The sequence below is a fragment of the Bos indicus x Bos taurus genome, chromosome 20, assembly GCF_003369695.1.
Source record: "Bos indicus x Bos taurus breed Angus x Brahman F1 hybrid chromosome 20, Bos_hybrid_MaternalHap_v2.0, whole genome shotgun sequence".
Taxonomy (NCBI): Eukaryota; Metazoa; Chordata; class Mammalia; order Artiodactyla; family Bovidae; genus Bos; species Bos indicus x Bos taurus.
In genome coordinates this window covers 37060560-37085813 of record NC_040095.1, presented here as the reverse complement: position 1 = coordinate 37085813, position 25254 = coordinate 37060560, and the positions used below count along the sequence as shown (strand labels likewise).

At 36.8% G+C, this 25254-nt stretch overlaps 1 protein-coding gene across 4 annotated transcripts in view; it reads left to right on the top strand.

The window, feature by feature from the left end:
• NIPBL (NIPBL, cohesin loading factor) overlaps nucleotides 1–25254 on the top strand; it is a 205174-nt gene that overhangs the window by 73078 nt on the left and 106842 nt on the right. For all 4 annotated transcript variants that reach the window (XM_027520108.1, XM_027520109.1, XM_027520110.1 and 1 more), the window contains exons 2-4: nucleotides 16989–17131; nucleotides 19509–19674; nucleotides 21557–21684. In XM_027520108.1, the coding sequence (XP_027375909.1) occupies nucleotides 17068–17131; nucleotides 19509–19674; nucleotides 21557–21684 (358 nt within the window). In that variant the 5' untranslated portion in view covers nucleotides 16989–17067. The remainder of the gene's footprint in view (nucleotides 1–16988; nucleotides 17132–19508; nucleotides 19675–21556; nucleotides 21685–25254) is intronic.

Sequence of the window (25254 nt, the reverse complement as noted above, 5' to 3'; positions counted from 1 at the left end):
GCATTCTAGCCAGCAGTGTATGAGAGTACTTGTTTCTCAACAGCATCCATAATGGTGTGTTAACATTTCTCATTTACCAGGTTGGCTGGAATTCAGAAACTTGCTCTCAGTATAGTTTTAATTCTTGTAGTAACGGTAAGGCTGAACATACTCTTCTTGTGTGTTTAAGCGCCATTTTATAGCTTTTATATCTGAATGATTTGAATGATGACAAATTGTTTTTGAATACTGAGTCTACATCTTAATTAATTTTTGTACTTTGTGCTCTTCATTTACGTTTGTTCTCATCTTTAAAATGAGACCTATTCATTGAGTTATTATGAAGATCAAATGAAAAAAAGGGGGGGGCGGAGAATGTAAAGCAACAGGCACAGTGCCCAGCACATACTTAGCAACTAGTCAATACATATTTTGTTCTCTCCCTCTATACCTCAGTTTATATACATAGACTGCCTACTAGTAGGCAGTCTAGTAAGTGTGTGTCCAAGGTGGGGCCAAGTGTATTTAGTGGGGCAGTGGGTGAAAGTGTATTTAGAGAGGGAGAAGGAGGGAGAGAGAGAAAGACTTCTGTAACAGAGAATTTATGACGTGTTAAATAGTATAGACAATACCGCCGAGAGTAAAAGGAGCCTGGTGGGCTGGAGTACATGGGATTGCAAAGAGTCGTACACGACTGAGCACACACACAAGATGTTTTATTAACTTTCTGGCTTTCATATTCTGAAAATTGTAATAACATTTTGCATAATCTGTTGTTAGTAGAAATTTGGCAGCATGATCCATGTGTTAGAGCAGCATCAGACTTTTTTCCGAAGGAGATTCTAACCTCCCTGAGGTTTCTATGTAGAACATATTTTGAGTAAACTCCTTAAACTTCGTAAAGTTACCTCTCTTCATTTTCCTTGCCTAGATTGGTTGGCTAATAAAACATATATTGCTACCCTTAGTAATACTGCATGTTTGTATTCCATTTCAAACATGTACTCTGGACCATTTCAGTTTTTGAAAAGTCCAGTTCTGAGAAAAATTAATGGAGGACTGTTCAGTGGCAACGTTCTGTCCATCCATTCCTCTGAATATTTACAATTTTACTCTTCGATAGAACTGTACTATTAGAGATCTGTGGATGGATTGCATTATTTTGGCCCCTTGTAGATTTGTTTTTATTGAATTGTCCTTTTAAATGGATGTGATTTAAAAAAAAAAATAGCAAAGTAGCTCAAAACATTTGGGGAGGTTTTTTTTAGGGATGCCTTCAAGGACTTTCTTCGTTATATCATCCAGAACCTTCTTGATGTGAACTCACTGATGCAATTTCCCTCAGATCACAGTGTCTTGGAAAAGCTGTACTTGTCCTGGTCAGTTGCTTCACTTTTAAAGACACTATGTATTCGCTTCTTTTCATTCCTAACTAGGAAACTTAAGCCACATTTGAAGGCCAACTCTTGGGAGTTTTGGGGCGCATTGTACTGTGCTTTACTCTGTACTGTTTTTATTTATTTTCTTTATCCCAGCATGTCCTTTGTTCAGAATCCTTCACTTGATTTATTTTCAACCTATGTATTCTTCTGGTAAACTGTTTCAGATCCTTATGGAACAACACACAATGTGATATCTATGTTTATGAATGTATGTATATGTGCGTGTTGCACCTTTAGTTACCCAAGCTAGAACCTGAAAGTGGTCCTGGATTCCGTCTCTCTCCACATCCAAGTTGTCGCCAGATTAATCTCTTTCTGTATATTTGCCCTTTTCTTGCTATTAACCTTGCTTTCTCTTTGTTCAAGTGGTAGTCTATTTCCTACCTAATGTTCTTCCTTCCTTCTAGTACCTTTCTACAAGTTTAGCACCTTCTCTTCCACAGCGCTGCTATAGATCATGCTCTAATATCAAAATCTGTTCATATAATTTTCTTAATATAAAGTGTTTCTATGACTGCCTATAGCAGTCAGTCAAATTTGGACTCCTTAACCTAGCACATAGGCTCTTTTATAATCTGGCTTTTGTCTGTTTAACCTCCCTCAGTCCACATGCGCGTCATGCAGTTTCACAGCTTTCTCCCTTTGCACTTGCTTTTCCTTCTGCCCGCAGCACCGTTTCCACTCTTCATCAATACCAAGCTTTCAAAATTCATTACAGGTGACATCTTCCTCAGAAGGTTTTCCCTGTCTTCTAGCCCAGTAGTTACCACTGTGGCCCTAGGGTCAGCAGCATTAGCATCATTGGGAAATTATTAGAAATGCTAAATCCTTGGCTATTACTCAAGGTTTACTAAATTAGAAACTCTGGGCATAAGACCCAGCAATCTCTGGTGCCTGTTGGTTTTCAGACCTTAACAAGCATCAAAATCACCTTGCAGGGGATTGTTGTTAAAATATCAGTTCCATCTCTGAAACATCTTGGAATCGGTGGATATGATAGATTGTATTAATAGCTCCAGGCCTTCACCCCTGCCTGCATCCAGGCTCTTTCCCAAGTGACTGTGTAGTTCCTGCCAGTGACATGACCAAAGGTTTGAAAAAACGTTTGTAAGATTGTGCTTGCACTTTTTCTGCCTCTGCCATCTCTGAAGACCATATCTAGCCTGACCTGCTGGTTCTAGGAGGAGATTGAGAGCTTTAAGCTATGTAGTTTTCAGTTCAGTCGCTCAGTCGTGTCCAACTCTTTAGGACCCCGTGAATCGCAGCACGCCAGGCCTCCCTGTCCATCACCAACTCCCGGAGTTCACTCAAACTCAAGTCCATCGAGTCGGTGATGCCATCCAGCCATCTCATCCTCTGCCGTCCCCTTCTCCTCCTGCCCCCAATGCCTTCCAGCATCAGAGTCTTTTCCAATGAGTCAGCTATACCAAGGAGTGAAATTACAGGGCCTAGGGTAATCACCCAACAGATAATGTCCCTTCTCCAGAGTGTGTGTACCCATTTTGTATACTCCCGCCAGCATTGTGTGAGCATTCCTGTTGTTTACTGTGCTGTCATTGCAACAGTTGATTACTTTTTAACCTTAAATATATCTTACTATCTTATTTTCTTAAAGACTAATGAACTAAAGCACCTTTTCATATGGAAAATTAAGCTCTATGAGGCCACACAGGAATTGTGTTTTGTGCACTGCTGTATCCCTAGCTCCAACAGTGCATTGCATGTTGTAGGCACTCAGTAAATATTTGTTGAATATATAGTATAAGAGCAAAAGTTGGTGAACATCAAATTGAGAATTCGCTGACTTTAGCTAGTAATTTATTCTGTGACCATATTCAACATACCTACTATCACTAGGTCTTGATTTTCTTGCCTATAAAATAGATGTTTGTTTCCCAGAGATATTTTTCGCCTATGAAATCGTGTGATTCTGGAATTTATAAATTGTTTTTCACATTTACATTGTTTTGCAACTCATGTTTTACTTATTTTCTCTTGATTCTCTATTTTTTCATTTAATGTGCTTGGCTTACAATGATATACCAGTAATAGCATAACTAATGCTGTCTCTGAATAATATTCTCCACTAAATAGAATCAGAGCACCTCTGAAGGAAAGGCTGGTTTCCACTGTTGGGATAGGAAAGGTATGAGATGAGGTTGGCATATCTTATTGCACTGGAAAGTAAGGAATCTCTTAAAGAGTGATAGGACATAACAGAAGGACAAGAAAGTCAGCTTGGAGAAGCTGCCCCTGGCCAATCTGGGAAAATTTTGAGCTTCAAAATAAATGAATAATAATAGATTGCAGCTCATTCAGTAAAAAAGAAATTGCCCAGTCCATACTCACATGAATGAATAGGGAGGAAGGGAATTGTCCCGTTACAGTAGAATGCCCTGAAATAAAACATTGATAGAAAATCATTGATGATATTAAAATTAAGTAGAATAGGTTCAGTGGGAATTAGGTATTTAGTAGTCTCCCTTACACAAGCCTCTTTCCACAAACTGCAGATGGGTAACTTAATAACGGAGAACATGGCTTAAACTGCATTAATCAAGTGGTCAAAGTTAACATCATCAAATTAGCAAAAAACTGGTATCAGATGCTTCCTGTTATAATTCACTAGGAGTCTATGATAATACCTACTAAAAACATACCGCTGGAATTCCAAATCCATGGATTATACAAACAAGTCAATAAATGCAAAGAAACTACAGGGAAGCAATCTAAATTCAAGAAGACTTAAAGTCATGACAGCTGAATGTTATATTTGATTCTAGGTTGGTTCCTGAACCAAGGGGAAAAAACAGTTAAAAAAGAACATTATTGGGACAGTGGATAGAATAGGGACCTGGGATTAAATATTATTTTATAAATGTTAAATTTCATGGTTTTTTCCATTGGCTTCTTGTTATCTAAGAAAATGTTCTTGCTCTTATGAAGTACATTTGTTGTTGCTCAGTTGTGACTGACTCTCTGCGATCCCATGAACTGCAGCATGCCAGGCTTCCCTCCCTGTCTTTCAGTATCTCCTGGAGTCTGCTCAAACTCACATCCATTTAGTTGGTGATGCCATCCAACTCTCTCATCCTCTGTTGCCCGCTTCTCCTCCTGCCCTCAACCTTTCCCAACGTCAGGGTCGTTTCCAGCGAGTCAGCTCTTCTGATCAGCTGGCCACAGTATTGGAGCTTCAGCTTCAGCATCAATCCTTCCAGTGAATACTCAGGGTTGATTTTCTTTAGGATTGACTGGTTTGGGATTGAAATGAAAACTGACTTTTCCAGGAAATACATAATTAAGGATTGAGAGAAATGGACTCTGATATCTCCAACTTGCTCTGAAATAGTTCAGGGGGAAACACACACACAGAGGAGGACAGGGAGGAGAAAGGGATGTGAAAGGCAAAGCAGACAGGGCAAAAGGTAAGCAGTGGGTGAATCTGGGTAAAAGTTATGGCAGTTTCTTGTACTTGGATAGCAGTTTTGTGTAACTCTGTTAACTTTTTGTAAGCTTGAAGTTATATCAAAACTCAAAGTTATCTCTTCAACTAAGAAAATTTTTTAAAAAAGAAGCCTGCAGGAAAAACTAAAAAAAAAAAAAAAAACAACAACTTTATGCCTGTAAATTGCTTTGCAAAATTTCTAAATCAGCTATTAGAACTTTTAACTTGGTTCAATAATAAAAGCCCATAAAGTGAATGAACTAGGTATTTAGAACCCACAGACTATAATTGGCTTTTAATGATTCTTTATTTTGAAATAATTGCAGATTCATAGGAAGTTGCAAAAAAAAAAAAAAGTATGGGGATATCATGTATACCCTTATTAATCCAACCTCCAACAAAAGTAACGTTGTATTGTAATTTCAAAACCAGGAAATTGGCATTTGTACAATCCAGTTTATTCAGATTTAGCCAGCTATGCATGCACTTTGTGTGTGTTTCTATATAGTTTATCATAAATGTAGTTTGACTGAGGGACTGAGCACAAGCACACAGACAAGTAGTTATATGTAACCACCACCGTACTCAATATAGAGAACTGTTCTTCACAAGAACCACTTCCTTGTACTGTCACTTCATAGTCACACCTGCACTCCCCATCTCCAAGTTCTGGCAGCCACTGATCAGCCTTTCATCCTCATGTTGGTATGTCAAGAGTATCCCATGAATGGAATCATACAGTATATATTTTTGAGATTGGCATTTTTCACTCAGTATAATTTCCTTGAGATTCATCCAAGTTGTTATATTATGAATAGGTGGTACATTTTTATTTGCTAAGTAGCATTCTATGGCGGAAAAGGCAATGGCACCCCACTCCAGTACTCTTGCCTGGAAAATCCCATGGACGGAGGAGCCTGGTGGGCTGCAGTCCATGGGGTTGCTAAGAGTCAGACATGACTGAGCGACTTCACTTTCACTTTTCACTTTCATGCATTGGAGAAGGAAATGGCAACCCACTCCATGTTCTTGCCTGGAGAATCCCAGGGACGGGGGAGCCTGGTGGGCTGCTGTCTATGGGGTCGCACAGAGTTGGACACGACTGAAGTGACTTATCAGCAGCAGCATTCTGTGGTGTAGATTGACCAACTTGTTTAGCCATTCATGCATTGAAGGTCATTTGGGTTATTTCCTGTTTTTGGCTATTACAGATAATGCTGCTATAAACATTGATGTGTAGGTTTTTGCATGAACATAAGTTTATTTCACACAAGAAACATTTTTTGGTTTTACTTTTTGTTTTGTTTTTTTAAACTTAGCATTCAGTTTTATGTTTTAAAGTTTATTCTGAGGCAGTAATTTTCATACTTTGTTGTTGTTGCTCAGTCTGCAAGTCATGTCCAACTCTTTGCGACCCCATGGACTGCAGCACACAAGGCTCCTCTGTCTTTCACTATCTCCCAGAGTTTGCTCAAACTCATGTCCATTGAATTGGTGCTGCCATCCAACCATCTCATCCTGTCACCTTCTTCTACTCCCCTCAGTCTTTCCCAGTATCAGGGTCTTTTCCAATGCAGCTCTTCTTATTAGGTGGCCAAAATATTAGAGCCTCAGCTTCAGCATCAGTCCTTCCAGTGAATATTCAGGGTTGATTTCCTTTAGGACTGACTGGTTTGATCTCCTTGCTGTCCAAGGGATTCTCAAGAGTCTCCAGCACCAAAATTTGAAAGTATCAATTCTTCAGCATTCAGCCTTTTTTATGGCCCAGTTCTCTCACATTTGACAGAACTATTGGAAAACTGTATTTGTGACAAACCATTTTTCCTTCTAGTCTTTTAAATCCATGCCTAATTTTGTAAACACAGTGAACTGAATTCAAGTTAATATCTTTCAGGAGTATATAGAGTCTCTATGAAAACAGAGAAATGGATTCAAAAAATTAAGGAACTACAGTTGCTGTATTCAGTAACTAAGATATGTTTGTAAATGGCCAGTTCAGTTCAGTCGCTCAGTCGTGTCTGACTCTTTGCAACCCCATGGACCGTATGTAACACGCCAGGCTTCCCTGTCCATCACCAACTCCCAACTTGAGCTTGCTCAAACTCAAGTCCATCAAGTCGGTGATCCCATCCTACCATCTCATCCTCTGTCATCCCTTTCTCCTCCTGCCTTTAATCTTGTCCAGCATCAGGGTCTTTTTTTTTTTTTTTAAGTGGCATGATTCGACATCAAAAACGCTTTGCCCTGCCCTGTTAGGCTAGGTATGATCTAATTTATATGTACCTTTTCTCCTTAGTCTTGTATCAGTCCATCATTGTGTACAGCAACATACTCCCCTTTTCCTTTGTGCTAGGCTCTGTCCTTCTGTACGGACTTGAGCATGCTAGTCACCGCCCCCACCCTGTCCCCATTTCTTCTTTGCCTTTTGCCTGTCTAACTCATATTAATGAGACTTCCTAAATGAGACATTGTTACTGTCCACCCTTCACTATAAACTTGGTTGCAATCTTTTTGTCTCTCAAAGTACCCGGTTCTTTTCATTTAGAAAAGAGTAAGGACTCTAAAATACTAAGATCAGGGACTCTGGAATCAGACCTTGGACAAATTACTTACCTTTATATGCCCCAGGTTTTATTATCTTAAATTAATAATACTACCTGTTAAATAGGATAAGGATTAACTGAATTCAAATATGTAAAGATGAACTAAATGTAAATTAATATGAAATTAAACATGTAAATCCCTTAGAACAATTCCAGGCATATAGTAGATGCTAAATATCATCCATTATTATTGTTGTGAAGTTTATCACAATATGTGATCATCTGTTACATGGTGATTATTCATAATATCACTACTAATGGATTCTCTAAGCTCTATGAGGGTATTAACCATGTTTGGGGTGGTTTTTTGTTTTTTGTTTTTTTAAACCACATTATGCTCACAACCCACTGTCAGATCCTATTCTAAGTAGTAGATGCTAGATGCATGATGGTGAATACATAAGATATAATGTTTTAAAAATCAAGAAATCAGATCATCAAGTAAAAGGAGATGAGTCACTTAGAAATTTCATTACCTGCTGATAAGCATATGTAATATTATCAGCTATCAAGTACTGGTAAAGAGAAGCCAAACTGCTTCCTCAACTCCAGGCAATTCAGTATTCTGATTGAAATTGAAAGTGTTTCAGTTCCATTTTAAGTTTAGTTTGCTTTTGTGTTTATTTGTGATACTGACTTGTGTCAAAATATTATTTGAGAAAACTATTTTTTTATATCCCTCTTTTCTGCACACCTCCCCTATCCCCATCAGTTTTCCTAGATTTTGTAAACAACCATGAAAGTCCTCTATAACAGGGGTCCCCAACCTTCGGGGTCTAATGCTTGATGATCTGACATGAGCTGATACAATAGTAATATAAGTAAAGTGCACAATAAATGTAATGTGCATGAATCATCCCAAAACCACCCCCTCACTCCCAGCCCGTGGAAGAACTGTCTTCCAGGAAACCGGTCCCTGTTGCCAAAAAAGGTTGGGGGCTGCTGCTTTATAACACACAGGATCATTTTATCTTTTTACATTTTGTATTCCTATTAACCTTCTAGCTCAGGATATAGTTAATGTTTTATTTTCTTTTTAATAATCTGTGTTTCATAGTAACTTTACTTTTGTGGGACTAATCATATAAATCAGAAACTTCACTTAAAATTTAGAAACCCATTTTTCTTAATAAAAGATTTACCAATAATGACAGAATTTAAACAACTATTTTTTCATTTTATGTATAGAAAGGATATGCCATTTGATGTTATGAAAATCTGCATTTTATGATTAGTTCATTGAATATTAGCGTATTAAATTTTAAAAATAACATGCTTGACCTCAGTCCATGGAATTCTCCAGAGAAGAATACTGGAGTGGGTAGCCAGCCATTCCTTTCTCCAGGGGATCTTTCCAACGCAGGGATCAAACCCAGGTCTCCTGCGTTGCAGGCAAATTCTTTACCATCTGAGTGACCAGGGAAGCCCTAAATTTTATATATTTACATCCTATAAAATAGCATAGTGGGAAGGATCTAGTGGAAATTATTAAAAAGGTTACTGTAGATAATGTGGGCTTCCTTGGTGGCTTCCTGGCAGGCTACAGCCCATGAGGGTCACAAAGAGTCAGAAACGACTGAGCGACTAAGCACTATAGATAATGTGGGTAAGAAATTGCTTTTCTCTGTTTTTATTATTTCTTTTCCTATGAGAAAGACTATTTAAAATAATTTTGATGTTTAGCTCCTTAGTAAGGAGTTGTTAGTTACTAGTCTTAATTGACTTTTTACAAGGTTATTTTTCCTGAAAATTATCCCAATATAGTTCTTTCACATTCATAAATTATACTATTTAATTATTATATCTTAAATTCTTTTATTTTTTTAATACCAATTACAGAAATAAAGCCTGAGGGAAACATGATGTCTTACCATTCAGTCTCTTATAAAAGAATAGCATCACCGACTTGGTGGACATGAACTTGAGCAAACTCCATGAGATAGTGAAGGACAGGGAAGCCTGGCATGCTGCAGTCCATGGGGTCACAAAGAGTCGGAGATGATTTAGCAACTTAAACAACAACAGCAGCCGTAGACTGTTACAAGCCGTAGACTGGCTTATAAACAGCAGAAATTTATTTCTTACAGTTCTGGAGGCTGGGAAGTCCAAAATAAAGGTCCTGGCAGATTCAGTATCTTGTGAGAACCCACTTTCTGGTTCATAGATGGCCATATTCTTGCTGTGTCTTCACATGGTGGAAGGATCAGAGGAGCTCTTTGAAGTCTCTTTCCTAGGGGCATTAATCCTATTGGTGAGAATTTCACCCTCGTGACCTAATCACCTCTCATGAGCCCCACTTTCAAATATTGATACCATCATACTGGGAATAGGGTTCCATATACAAATGGGGTTGCGGGGGAGATAGAAACATTCACTTCATATCACATGGTTTCGCAGTAATAGGTCTGTTAAATGAAAGGCTTTACTTAATCCTAAGTATGAGATGATACTTTGTACCCAACAAAAAATTTCCCTTAATTAAAATAAAATGTGGAAGTTAACACATTTTAAATTACTCCAAAGAAATTTTAAAAAAGAAAAAGCAAGGTACATATGAAACAGGCTGTTTATTATGGAAGACTTTAAGGACCTGAAAGGTAAACAGAAGAGTATAATGAATGCCTAATGTCCATCACTCAGCTTCAACAGTAATCAACATGCTGTCCTTTTAATTTCATCTATACCTCCTTCCATTCTGTAACCACTGCTAAATTATTAGTAGCAGTATTATTACTTCTGTAGTATTTTGGAATTTGGTAATATATATATTGAAAAATAGAAATCTTGGGTATACTCATATAACCAACATCCCTCCATGATACAGAACATTTTCACATCAAAAACTTTCTGCATGTCTCTTTGTAGTCGCATCCCACCACCACCATCATAAAAAAACATACTGCTAAGTTGGACTTCATAAAAAGTTCAAAAGATATTGTTAAGAGAATGAAAAGGCAAACGAGAAGGATACAATATTTGCAGATAGTATCTAATAAAGAACATTTATCTAAAGTATATAATTGATTCTCTCAGAAGTCAGTAATAAGATTGCCAGCCTCTACTCTAGACCTGCACTTGTCGTTCTTCAGTCGCTCAAGTCCAACTGTTTGCAGCCCCATGGACTGTAGCACACCAAACTCTTGTATCCTTCACTATCTCCTGGAATTTGCTCAAAGTCGTGTCCATTGAGTTGGTGATGCCATCCAGCCATCTCATCCTGTCCTTCTCGTTTTGCCTTCAATTTTCCCCACATCAGAGTCTTTTCCAGTGAGTCGGCTCTTTGCATCAGGTGGCCAAAGTATTGGAGCTTCAGCATCAGTCCTTCTTATTTATAGTCAGGGTTGATTTCCTTTAGTATTGACTGGTTTGATCTTGCAGTCCAGGGGACTCTAGAGTTTTCTCCAACACCACCGTTTGAAGGCAACAATTCTTTGGTGCTCAGCCTTCTTTCTTTATGGTCTTACTCTCACGTCCATACATGACTATGGAAAAAATCATGTATTTGACTATATGGACCTTTTTCAGCAAAGTGATGTCTCTGGCTTTTAATACACTGTTTGTCATGGCTTTCTTCTGAGGAGCAGGCATCATTTAATTTCATGGCTGCAGTCACTGTCTGTAGTGATTTTGGAGCCCAGGAAAATAAAATCTGTCACTGTTTCCACTTTCCTCCCATCTATTTGCTATGAAGTGATGGGACCCAATGCCATGATCTTAGTTTTTTTAAGGTTGAGTTTCAAGCCAGCTTTTTCAAAGCAGAGATACTGAGTAGGTAGTTGGATTGAGTGTATTGTATGTGGGGAGAAGTCACAGTAGGAGATACAAATTTTAGAGTTATCAGCATACAGGTGCTATTTTAAAATCTTGAGATCAGATGAGATTAACAGCATAGGTAGAACAGGAAGATGAGAAGGAACCAATATAGGATTCAGGAGTGGCCTGTCCTGTGAGGAAAAACCAAAAGAATATGTTGTTCTGGAAAACAGAATTGTGCAAACAGAAGATTAATCAGCTCTGTTGAATGCTGGGTCAAATAATTGAATAGGAGTTTTGTCCATTGCACTTAACAATGTAGATTCATGCCATTACTAACCATGGTAAGACTTTCAGTGGAATGATGAGAATAAAAACCCAGGGTGGTCTCAAGAGAAAGTAGAAGAATTAGAGGTGAATATGGAAAACTGAAGTATTTTGCTGTGAAAGGAAGCAGAAAATGAAGCAGTTTGATGGAGGATATAGGAGACAAGGGTTTTTTTTAATTTGGGTTTTTGGGGAATAGTAGCAGTTATCATGGAGAAGGGAATGGCAGCCCACTCCAGTGTTTTTGCCTGGAGAATCCCAGGGACGGCGGAGCCTGGTGGGTTGCTGTCTATGGGGTCGCAGAGAGTCGGACACGACTGAAGCGACTTAGCAGCAGCAGCAGCAGTTATCAGCATATAGATGTTTATATGCTCATTGGAATGATCCAATAAGAGGGAAAATTGACACAGGAGAGAGAAGAAGGTTGTTGGAAATGACCTTTGAATGGGTTAGCACAGAAGAGACATTATTAATGTGCATTATACTTGAGCAATCATGATTTTTTTTTTGTACATCTTTATGTACTCTTTGGAGAAGGAAATGGCAACTCACTCCAGTATTCTTGCCTGGAGAATCTCACGGACAGAGGAGCCTGGCAAACCATGGTCCATAGGGTCGGAGAGGGTCGGACACAACTGAAGCGACTAAGCACAAGCGTGCATGTACTCTTTCTCAGTTATTGTTTTCAGTACTTTAAGTAATGATCTTAAGCTGTGGAATAATTTCCTAAAGTACCTGAAACATATTTGTTCTCCTACTGAGTTGTCTTAAAGAATTCATTGTTTCTAGGGACTTGTCATATTAGGATCAAAATAGCCAGACAGAGGACCTGGATAGGTATTTTCCCAAAGAAGACTTAAAGATAATTAACAGGCACATGAAAAGATACTCAGCATCACTAATCATCAGAGAAATGCAATTCAAAATCACAGTGAGATATCACCTCACACCTTTCAAAATGACTATTATCAAAAAGTCAACAAATAAAAGAACTCTCACGAACCGTTTGTGGGAATGTAAATGTGCAGCCACTGTGGAAAACAGTATAGAGGTTCCACAAAAAATTAAAAACAGAAGTGCCATACAAAACAATTCCACTTCTGGGTATTCTCTGAAGAAAGCAAAAACACTAATTTGAAAAGATACATATACTGTGTGTTCATCACATTATTTACAATAACCAGGATATGAAAGGAACCTGAGTGCCCATTGATAGGTGAATGGATAAAAATGATGTAGTCTAGATATGTACCTATTCACATATATGTATATACACATATTCTTTTTTATGGGTGATAACATGCAAGTAGATGAAATCTTGTCATTTGCAACAATGCATATGGACCTAGAGGGTATTATTCTAAATGAAGTAAGTCAGGTAAAAACAGATACCATATGATTTCACTTTATATGTGGAATCTAAAAGCAAAACATGTAAACAAACATAAGAAAGCAGAAACAGTTATAGATGCAGAGAACAAACAGGTAGTTGCCAGAGGGGAGATGGGTGGGGGGGATTAGTGCAATAGGTGAGAAAGATTAAGAGGTACAAACTTCCAGTTACCAAATAGATGAAGCACAGGGATGAAATGTACAGTGTGGGGAATAGAGTAAATAATAATGTAATATCTTTGTATGGTGACAGATGGTAACTAGACTTCCTACATTGATCATTTTGAAATATATAGAAATACCAAATCATTATGTTGTATGCTAGGAACCAACAGTGTTGTAGATCAGTTATGCTTCAAAAACAAGCAAACTCAGAGAAGAAGATCAGATTTGTGGTTATCAGAGAGAGGCTGGGATTGCGCTGGGGGGGAGGGGGTTAGGAAATTGAAGGGAGTCAAAAGATACAAACTTCCAGTTACAAGATTAAGTACTAAAGATGTCATGTGTAACATGATAAACATAATTAAACACTGCTGTATGTTATATATGAAAGTTGTTAAGCAAGTAGGTCTTAAGAGTTTTTATCACAAGAAAATGTCTTTGTATCTGTATGAGATGATAGATATTTATTAAACTTACTGTGGCATCAAAAGATGCTAACAATAACCCTGTGTACGAGACAGCAAAAGAGACACTGATGTATAGAACAGTCTTATGGACTCTGTTGCAGAGGGAGAGGGTGGGAAGATTTGGGAGAATGGCATTGAAACATGTATAATATCATGTATGAAACAAGTTGCCAGTCCAGGTTCGATGCACCATGCTGGATGCTTGGGGTTAGTGCACTGGGACGACCCAGAGGAATGGTATGGGGAGGGAGGAGGGAGGAGGGTTCAGGATGGGGAACACATGTATACCTGTGGAGGATTCATTTTGATATTTGGCAAAACTAATACAATTTGTAAAGTTTAAAAAGAAAAAAACAAAAAAATCAGAGTAACCAGAGTTTTTTGAAAAGATTCTAAGGGCAGACAAATCGCAAATAACTAATAGGATGAAGATGAATGATAAACCTATTACTTGCTTTTATCACTTAATATTACTGTAGAGGTCTTCATGTATTCAGGCTTTTCTTATATTTTATATGCACCCCAAAATTGCTTATATGTGTTAAAAAATTTTTTACAAACTTCAGAATCTGTTGCTTTCTAGTGGTGGTGAATGATTATTTCAGAAGAATCTGGCCAGTCTTTGGACTAGTGGAAAAAAAAAATGTGAATTTAAAAATTTTGTAGTAGTTCAAAGTGTGCCCTCTTGTGGACTGTTATTAAAACATTTTTCTCTTACATTTTAGATTCAATTGATTATATACTATCAAGTGTATTATGGTCTAAAGTTGAGACCTACATCTAAATGTTATAGTTCCTTAAGACCTCAGCCTCATTTAGAGGAAATAAAATGACCATTGTTTGATTTTTGCATTTCTGATCCCATTGTATAGGAAATCATCTTGTGATAAAGGAATCAATCTTAAGTTATATTGTACTATATATAGTACAACATAGATTTAGGTATTTACTTACCTAGCTGCTTAGGATTTATATTCTACCTATTTCCCAAAAGAATTTGAGGCAGCGTATTCTATTAAATGTAATATAAACTGAGACAATAAAAATATAATAGTTTTAAGCCCTCCCTCCCACCTTCCTCACTAAAGAAAAGGAGAAATTAGTATTACCAAGGAAGGAAAAGTGCTAATTAGCTAAATAGTCCACACACATAAAATGTTGGTTTATTCAAAATAATACAATCCTGTAAGACAGCATAGCATAAAGAACATTGAACTAGAAATCCAAACTTTTGTAGGTCAGTTTACAAGCTGTGAGACCTTAAATGTTTTGCTTCTCTGAGGAACATTTCATTTACCTTTTTTACTGGTTTGTCTTTTCTGTCATAGCATTGTAGATACCTCCCAGTTTGATGTCCTTCATATAATGGTTGATAATGTGAGATAAGATTAGAAACACCTGAGTTCAGGAGCGTCCCTGGCTTTTCCCCGGTTGGTTCAGACGGTAAAGAAAGTACACAATCCCCCTGCCGTAACAGACATGGGTTCAATCCCTGAGTCAAGAAAGTCCCCTGGAGAAGGAAGTGGCAGCCCACTCCAGTATTCTTGCCTGGGGAGTTCCATGGACAGAGGAGCCTGGTGGGCTGCAGTCCATGGGGTCGCTAAGAGTCAGACATGACTGAGCAACTTCGCTTTCACTTTTCACTTTCATGCATTGGAGAAGGAAATGGCAACCCACTCCAGTACTCTTGGCCTGGAGAATCCCAGGGACGGAGGAGCCTGGTGGGCTGCAGTCTATGGGGTCGCACAGAGTCGGACATGACTAAAGCAACTTAGCAGCAGCAGCAGCAGAGCGTTAGAGTGGTTTCATGGATGCTTACTTTATTACTGTTAAAACGTACATATGTGTTTTAGGAACTTTTGTCAGTATATTTATAATCAAAGTGAGGAAAAAGAAAATTCTTATTTTTACCTACTTATATACTTTCACTATTTTTAAGAAAAAACTTTTTAAAGTTGAATTAAGATGTATGAATAAGGGGAATTATTAATGTTACATCATTACACTGTTCTGAAGATTATAAACGAAAAAACTCAGAGGTTCTCCTGAAAGTTACTGACTAGCTTCTCTTAAAAAAAAAGAGAAGTATTTAAACTGTTTAAAAATTACAATTCAGCTTTCTATTTCAGCACTATGTCTTAGATAATTGATGTAGAGCAGACTCTGTTTGCTGTTTATGAAGCTATTTAATGAAGACACATCTTTTTCAAAATTTATTTTTTAATTCAAGGATAATTGCTTTACAGAATTTTGTTGTTTTCTGTCAAACATCAACATGGAATCAGCCATAGGTGTACCTGTGTCCCCTCCCTCTTGTACCTCCCTCCCCATCTCACCCTTCTAGGTTGATTCAGAGCCCCTGTTTAAGTTCCATGAGACATACAGCAAATTCCCATTGGCTATCTATTTTGCATATGGTAATGTAAGTTTCCATGTTACTCTGTCCAGACATCTCACCCTCTCCTCCCCTCTCACCATGTCCATAAGTCTGTTCTCTATGTCTGTTTCTCCACTGCTGCCCTGCAAGTAAATTCATCGATACCATCTTATTAGATTCTATATATATGCATTATTATGCAATACTTTTCTCTTTCTGACTTCACTCTGAATGATAGGCTCTTGGTGCATCCACCTTATTAGAACTGACTCAAATGTGTTCCTTTTTATGACTAATATTCCATTGTGTATATGTACCACAGCTTTATCCATTCATCTGTCAATGGACATCCAGATTGCTTTCATGTTCTAGCTATTGTAAATAGTGCTGCAGTTAACATTGGGGTACATGTGTCTTTTTCAATTTTGGTTTCCTCAGGGTATATGCCTAGGAATGGGATTGCTGGGTCATCTGGTGGTTTTATTCCTAGTTTTTTAAGGAATCTCCTTACTGTCTTCTATAGTGGCTGTATCAATTTACATTCCCACCAACAGTGCAAGAGGGTTCTCTTTTCTCCACACCCTTTCCAGCCTTTATTGTTTGAAGATTCATCTTTTAATAATGGTCACATTATTTACCAGGAAGGCAAGTTGAAGATAAATTTTTATGCATATATAATGTGGAAAAGAAAATAGTGTTTGTCAAAATTAAGTGTCCCTGTCCAGTAATACAGCCACATTGTTTAGGTTCTGACCTTTGCTCCACACATTACTTGAAATTCCTTGTAAATTAATTTTCTCGTCAGTAAAATGCAGGAAAAAAAAGAGTACCTACCTTACTTCATTGTTGTGAGGACTAAATGTGTTGTTGCATACAAAGCATTTTGCAGTGTGAACATACAGTAAATAATACATGCATGATGGCTGTTACTGTTATGTATAGCTTGAGCATGCAAAAAGCAGAACATTTTATTTTTTAAGCATTTCCCTAGTAGTAATATATTTGACATTGTTACAAATAATTATCTGTTTTTTGTTGCAGTGTTTGGGAAATGGGAAGTAATGACAGCTGGCACCTGAACTAAGTACTTTCATAGGCAACACCATTCCAGAACTTCAGGATGAATGGGGATATGCCCCATGTCCCCATCACTACTCTTGCGGGGATTGCTAGTCTTACAGACCGTAAGTTTGGTTAACATTCTACTCTGACATTGATTTTTAAAGAGACTATGACAATAATTGTTGGTGGTGTCATAAATAACACAAAGTGTGTAAAGATTTTAGATTTTGAATGCATAAGTGTGAAAGTAACAAAATTAGTGAACTAATAATAAGACCTTAATTTCTCTTTCATCCTAAGGACCCATTAAGAAATGGTAGTATGTTTTTGTTTAAAGGTCTTACATGAAAGGGATAAATGTAAAAGTAAGGATCAGAGAAGATGAAACAATCATTAAAAATCGAAACTGAAGAAACATGGTTTGCATATAGAAATTATTACACACTTAAAAAAGCATTTAGGGAAATGGTAACTGAAACTGCCCTTCAAACAAGAAAATTTGATGGCCCCACTTAATCTAATTTCTTAGTGATATTTATTTTGGATGCCACGTTTGGTAATCTTTTGGAGTTTGTCACAGATGTCAGGAGCCTATTTTACCCTGAACACTTAAGTTTCTTAAGAACATTGTCATTCACTTGAGGTTTAGTTCAGTTCAGTCGCTCAGTCATGTCTAACTCTTTGCGACCCCATGGACTGCAGCACACCAGGCTTCCCTGTCCATCACCAACTCCCAGAGCATGCTCAAACTCATGTCCATCGAGTCGGTGATACCATCTAGCCATCTCATCCTCTGTCGTCCCCTTCTCCTCTTGCTTTGAGTCTTTCCCAGCATCAGGGTCTTTTCCAATGAGTCAGATCTTCGCATCAGGTGGCCAAAGTGTTGGAGCTTCAGCTTTTGCATCAGTCCTTCCAAGGAACATTCAGGACTGATTTCTTTAGGACTGATTGGTTTGATCTCCCTGCTGTCCAAGGGACTCTCAAGAGTCTTCTCCAACACCACAGTTCAAAAACATCAATTCTTCAGCAGTCAGCTTTCCTTATGGTCCAACTCTCACATCTATATGGGACTACTGGAAAAACCATAGCTTTGACTAGACCTTTGTTGGCAGGTTTAATTAGTGTAGTGCAATATTTTAGGGGCTCATTCCTTTGGTAGGCAATTTTAACTTAGTCCCTGTGTAAAAACTGCTCACAATGTTAGTCCTTATCCTACCTGAATAAATAAAGGGGAGAAGACATATGAGAAGGAAGGGTTGATGGTGAATAGATGACATCCTTTCTTTGTAAAACAAGCATTTTGTAAGATGTAAGGTTTCATAAAAGCAGCTATAGGAAAATAACTTCAAGAAATGTTTTCATCTATGTTCCCCCAATTACTATTTTTTTCTGTTGTTAATTTCCAGCTAGTTTAAGTGGGTGTAAAATAGATAACAGCCTACAGCTTTGAGGCAGGGCTACTTTATAAAATCTGACATAACAAGAAAGTAGTTGGTGTGGATTTAATAGGTAAGAAAGCTTTTGAAATAGTCTTTAGTTTTGGTTATCACTTTGTTCAAGTAAGGCATAAATTCATATGATATGTTGTAGGAGTGCAGAGTCAAACAACCAGAAATTTCTTTTTTTTTTGTTGGGGTGGGGTTGAGTTCTGTGCATTATCTCAGCTGTACCTCATTAAAATTTTTCTGCCCAATAAATTCTACGTATTAAGTAATGATTTGTTTCCAATGTTTTTATGAACAAAAACTTATTATCACCCATAGTGACTGAGTGGCATGAGAGTTAATACTATATAGGTGATTAAAAATTAAACCAAAAACAAAGACACTATTGTTAACTTTTTAACTTTTATTTTAAACAAATGAACTAATTCCTTTTATGTGAAGAGACATTAAGTAACTGAATTTAAACAACTGTGAACATCGATGTCCTTTTTTTTTTTTGCTGTCAGAATAGAATGAAGAGATTATTTAGGAATTTACAACTTAAAGCAAAATTCCTTAGATATTTTTCTTTCTTTAGAATCCTATTCTATGGATGTTGTTCTCCTACTAAAGTGAGCTATTTTTGTATTTGCCCAAGCTTTTAAAAACACACATTAGTTGTCTATCTGGTGAAGAGTCAGATATTGTAACTTGGTTTATTTATTTGATTATGATAAATCTTTACAATAGAAGTAAATTAGATTAATTAATACACTCAATTTTTAGAAATTACTTATTTTTTTTAAATCCTTTTTTGGCTATTTATTAAAGTAATAAAGATATTAAGACATGAAAAGTTAGCACAGAGTTTTACTCTTAGTATAATCTATTGTGGTCAAAGGGACGTTTGGGGAGTTTTGTAGAGTAGTTTGGGGTTTGTTTGGGGAGAGACAGAATGCCTTTTAATTCATACTGATATTTTACAATTTATTTAATCCCATATATATTTAAGCATGAAAGAGGTTTCATACTGTCACTCAATTAATTTCTCATAATCTGATTTTATTCCAAATAGTCCTGAACCAGCTGCCTCTTCCATCCCCTTTACCTGCTACAACTACAAAGAGCCTTCTCTTTAATGCACGAATAGCAGAAGAAGTGAACTGCCTTTTGGCCTGTAGGGATGATAATTTGGTTTCACAGCTTGTCCACAGCCTCAACCAGGTATCAACAGATCACATGTAAGTATATTCTAAAGTAAGATGAAATGTTTTGGTCTTAGTAAAAGAATCAGTATTCCTGGTTTAACTTTTATTTCTAAAAAATTTTAATACATAATTTATTTTAAATTATTGGAATATCCTCTTTAAAATATAGCCTTATTGTGATATTAATGAGATTTAAATAGACCATAGTTATTTTGAGACAGTAGTTCTGATGCATGTAATTCTATGAATATTTTTTTTGATTCTTGTAATAATCTTGGGATTCATCAAGATGGATCTGTGCAGAGGTCTCAAGTTGTTCATTAATTTAGCTCCTTTTCCTGAAATTGCTGGAATAGTTAGAATTTCCGGGCACTAGGGACTTTAGTGATGGTTCTGTTTGGAATAGGCTTATATGCTTTTCATGTAAAATATAGCAAGAACTCAGAGATTAATTTCAAGGAAGGTTGCTACAGAATTTGGAACTAATTTTTCTCCAGGATTTGTTGTACAGTGTGAACACAGATGTGTGTTTTCACACAATAGACTTTAAAATAATATGAACTAAAATACGTAGCTTATTTACAGACTTTTTCCACAAGTATACTTTTTAAAATTCACTTTTTACTACCAAAACAGTATGTATGTATACTCAACACAACAATGTATAAAAAGTTCATAACCCACTGCACAGTGGTACTCTTGTGCCCTTCCATTCTTTTAATTTTTTTAACTTAAAGATTCATTATTTAGGGGAATGAGTATAAAACACATTATAATGGACAGATCTCTGCCATTACCTGTATGTAGCTCATACTATGGGGCCATTTTTTAAGCTGAAGAATTTAGCAGAAATAATAAATGTGAATTTACTGATGGGAAACTGAGAAATGATTGTTTAAATTCAGAAGGAAGTATATCTCTACAGAAATTCAACAGTGTCTAAGTGTTTTACTGCTTCTCATACCTGTGCATTCTCTTCTTTTTGGCTCTGTTGGGACTGTATTGCGGCTTGTGGGCTCCTCATTGCAGTGCACGGCTTTCTCTAGTTGTGGCGTGTGGGGGCTTCTGAAGTTGCAGTGTGCGGACTTAGTAGTTGTGGCTCAAGGGCTTGGTTGCCCTATGGCATGTGGGATACAGTTTCTCTACCAGGGATCAAACCTGCGTCCGCTACATTGGATGGCAGAGTCTTAACTATTGGACCACGAGGGAAGGCCCTACCTGAACATCCTTAATTGAAAGATTTTCACCACATATTTAAAGAGATAAAAGGAGAAGCACATATACAATTATGATTAATTATATGGTGAGCTCCTTTGATTGCCCCCAGAAATGTATTTAATTTTATCATTGGACACCATCTTTACGAATCTTTCTAATTAGATTTAATGAGTGCAACAGTGACGTGTAAAATTTAAAATACTGCCTAATTTTTATTTCTTAGCATTTGTGAACTTAACTTGCTACTTACTAACTGCAGCTATTCTTAACCACTTACTTGGGATTTTTTCTCTCCAGTGGCTTTATTTGAGATGAGAATAAAGAGGGGGCAATTACATAACCTTGGGTCTTGTCTTAATCAACATGGCAACATTGTTTCATTCAGAGAACATTCTCAAAAAGACAAAGTCACTTATATTCAGATATAAGGGAGAAAATATATTCCAAGCCCGGATATCAACTTCTGTGCATAATTATCACCTCTACCTTTCCACTATTTTGAATAGAACAGACACTTATTTTATACTTTTATGCTAATATAAACATTCTTACATAAACTTACAATCCATAAAATAATGTTTTCTGTTTAAAATAAAGTGGGGAAAGGAAAGAAGTCTACAATTTAAGTAATAGAAGTTAAAGAATTCTTAATGACCATCACTTTTTAAATGTTTTATATTTATTTTTTCAATGCCAGAGAGTTGAAAGATAACCTTGGCAGTGATGATCCAGAAGGCGACATACCAGTCTTGTTGCAGGCCGTCCTGGCGAGGAGTCCTAACGTTTTCAGGGAGAAAAGTATGCAGAACAGATATGTACAAAGTGGTGAGTTTTTTAATAATTGAATTTCATAGTATATATATTTTTAATGTGTCTTGTATCAGAACTTGCTTCACATGTAAATTCAGCTGTCTCCTTTAACAAACTAGCCTGTCATCTGTGAATACTCTTTGATACCTTGAATCAAACCAAGAACAAAAAGGAAACTAAATAGATAGTAACATTCTTGCAGTTTATTCAATTAGGCAAAACTTAATATGCAGTTTGCTGGATATTTCAAAATGTATTAATTTAGTCAATGAAAGAGCTTTTTATTTTAGAAACCTAGAATAGATATGACAGAAGTCTTTCATTAATCAAATAATAAAAATATCTGCAGAGCTTCTGAAAATGGAGTGTGTGTATAAATAAATATACCAAGTATTAGTTTTAGTACTGATGGGTGATTATAGTCATGGTTATATAGTAATTGGTTTAACACTTTAGAAATAGAAAAAGGTTTGTAACTAAAATATTACTATTAAGGAAAACTCTATTTATAATAAGCATTAGAAAAACCATAAAAATACTACATCTAGCGCATATGATTTTTCTGTAGTCAAGGAGAATCCTTAAGTTAGGAGCTTTGTTCTGGTCTGAAGCTTACTGAATCTAGTAAGCTCAAGTGCTTGCTTCCCTCTCAAGACTAAAACAGCAGAAAGGAATAGTTGACAACCCAGGAAGATCCAGTTTATTTAATTGATTATTTGTGTGCAAGAATATTGCCACATTTGCTGACAGTACCTTGGTGAAGCTCATCATTCCATTTCTTAGTTTTGTTTTTAAATAGTATTACTATGTTGATGGTGTGTCCTTCTGTGTGAATTGTGTTTTTAAAGCAATTGCATAGTTGCTATCCATTTCCCAAAGTGAATCTAGGGAATTTCCTTCTAGGAAATTGAAGTCAGGTATGCAGGACAAGACTGTATCTTCATCAGTCTTGGATGGCAGTAGTAGGTCACAGATAGAAGTGGTGAAAGGAAAGCTAGAATTAAACATACTCTGGAAGAATGTTGGAATGAAAGAAAATATGGAGAGATCATTGATTGGAAGGAAGACTATAGGCATATCTTGTTTTATTGCACTTCGCTTTACTGCACTTCTCAGATAGTGCCTGTTTAACAAATTGAATGTTTATGGCAGCTGTGCATTGAGCAAGTCTGTCAGTACCATTTTTCAAACAGCATTTGCTTATTTTGTGTCTCTGTCACATTCTGCTAATTGTTACAATATTTAAAAACATTATCACTGTGTTTGTTATGGTGATGTTTGAAGTTACTATTATATTTGAGGGCACCAGGAACCACACCCATGTAAGTCAGTGAACTAATGGATAAATGTATGTTCTGGCAGAACTGGCAGTTCCACTTTCCTTGAGCCTTGCTGTTTTCTGAGACAGAACGTATTGAAATGAGTCCATTAATAACTCCACAGTGACCTCTTAAGTATTCAAGTGAAAAGAAGAGCCGCATATCTTTTTCTCTAATCAAAAGCCAGAAATGCTTAAGCTTAGTGAGGAAGACATGTCGAAAGCCAAGATAGGCCAAAAGCTAGGCCTCTTGTCCCTTACAGCCAAGTTATCAAAAACAAAGGAAAAATTCTTGAAGGGAGTGGGGAAGTGCTACCCCAATAAACACTTGAATGTTAAGAAACTAAAATAACCTTCATTGCTGATATGGAGAAAGTTTTAGCGGTCAGGGTGGAAGATCAAGCCAGTCAGAATACTCCCTTAAGCCAAAGCCTAATCCAGAGCAAGGCCCTAACTCTCTTTGGTTCTCTCAAGGCTAAGAGAGTTGAGGAAGCTGCAGAAGAAAAGTTTGAAGCTAGCAGAGATTGGTTTATGAGGTTTCAGGAAAGAAGCTATCTCCATTAACTTTACAGTGCAAGGTGAAGCTACAAGTACTGATGTAGAAACTGCAGCAAGTTATCCAGATCTAGCTAAAATAATTAATGAAAGTGGCTATGCTAAACAAAAGATTTTCAGTATAGATGAAACAGTTTTCTATTGGAAGAAGATGCCAGCTAGTACTTTCATAGCTAGAGAGAAAAAGTCAATGCCTGGCTTCAAAGCTTCAAAGGAGCTAATACAGGTGGTGAATTTAGGTTGAAACCAGTGCTCGTTGACCATTCTGAAAATTCTAGGGCCCTTAAGAGTTATGCTAAATCAACTCTGCCTGTGCTGTATAAATGGAACAAGAAACCAGGATAATAAGCATATTTGTTTATAACATGGTTTATTGAATACTTTAAGCCCACTGTTGAGACCTACTGCTCAGAAAAAAGAAAAAAGGGTTCACCAACTGAATGGACATGAGTTTGAGTAAACTCCAGGAGATAGAGAAGGACAGGGAAGACTGGCATGCTGCAGTCCATGGGATGACAGAGTCAGACATGACTTAGCAACTTAACAGCACAGTTCTTTGGATCTTTGAGAGAATCAGAAAGAACTATTAGGATTTCATTTGACCTTTTTATTTATAAAGCCAATGCCTCTAAACTAGTGATTCCAGCTTGTCATAGTAATGATAGTTAATTCAGAGGAAAATACTTTTTAACTCTCGTCTTAAAGAGTTTTGTCCCCTTCTCTCAAAAAAATCAAAATCAGAAACAGTAGTTATAGTAATTAAATTATTAAACCATGGCATATATGACTTAGTACTGAATTTAGGTTGGAAGAGAAAATTCATAAACTGAAATTTAGACTACCTATAAAAGAAAACATACTATTAGTGTTAGACTTTGAGGTGATTTTGTGCCCTCATGTCATTCAGCTGTTGTCGTAGAGCTAGAATCCTTTTTGTAGCTCCTGGCAAATAAACATGTAACTTTTGTTTGAATGTAAAAGGCACTTTTCATATCAGCAGCAGAAAATGAACTTTTGGGAAATAATGTGATGCTTGAATTTCCCAAAAAGAGTAGCTATATGTATTATAAGAAAGGTCAGTGTTAATTATAGATTTTTATTTTTGATTTTAGAGTGTCTAAATAGCTGAATTTTTCTGCATCTCCTATATAACAGAATGGAAAGAGTTGAAAGCAACAGGTGAAAGAACAGTGTGAAAGGAAATGTGAGAATCTGAAAGCTGTTCTCACACTTTCATTCATTAAACAAATATTCATTTAATCCCTATTTTATGGCAAGAATTACTGTAAAAGAAAGAGTAGGAACATTCTGATGTTCATTAAAAGACTGAGATGGTAATTTCAGTACCTCAAACCTTGGACCTTTAAGAAAAGTACTTCTTAAAAGTTAGGTCCTAATCACAACAAAATACATAGAGTTGTTAAAATTAAGTTCCTAAGGAGGGGAGATGAATGTAATAAAATATTGTGCATAATAGGAAATACCATCCAAAAGCCTATTGTAGACAGAAGTGTGTAGTATTTATTAAAGGATTAGGTCAGAGGTCCCCAACCATTTTGACAGCAGGGACCTATTTCCTGGAAGACAATTACTCCATGGACAAGGGATGGGAAATGGTTTTAGGATGATTCAAGTACGTTACATTTATTGTGCACTTTAATGCTGCCACTGATCTGACAGGAGGTACAGGTTCACATCCTGGAGACAAGGGA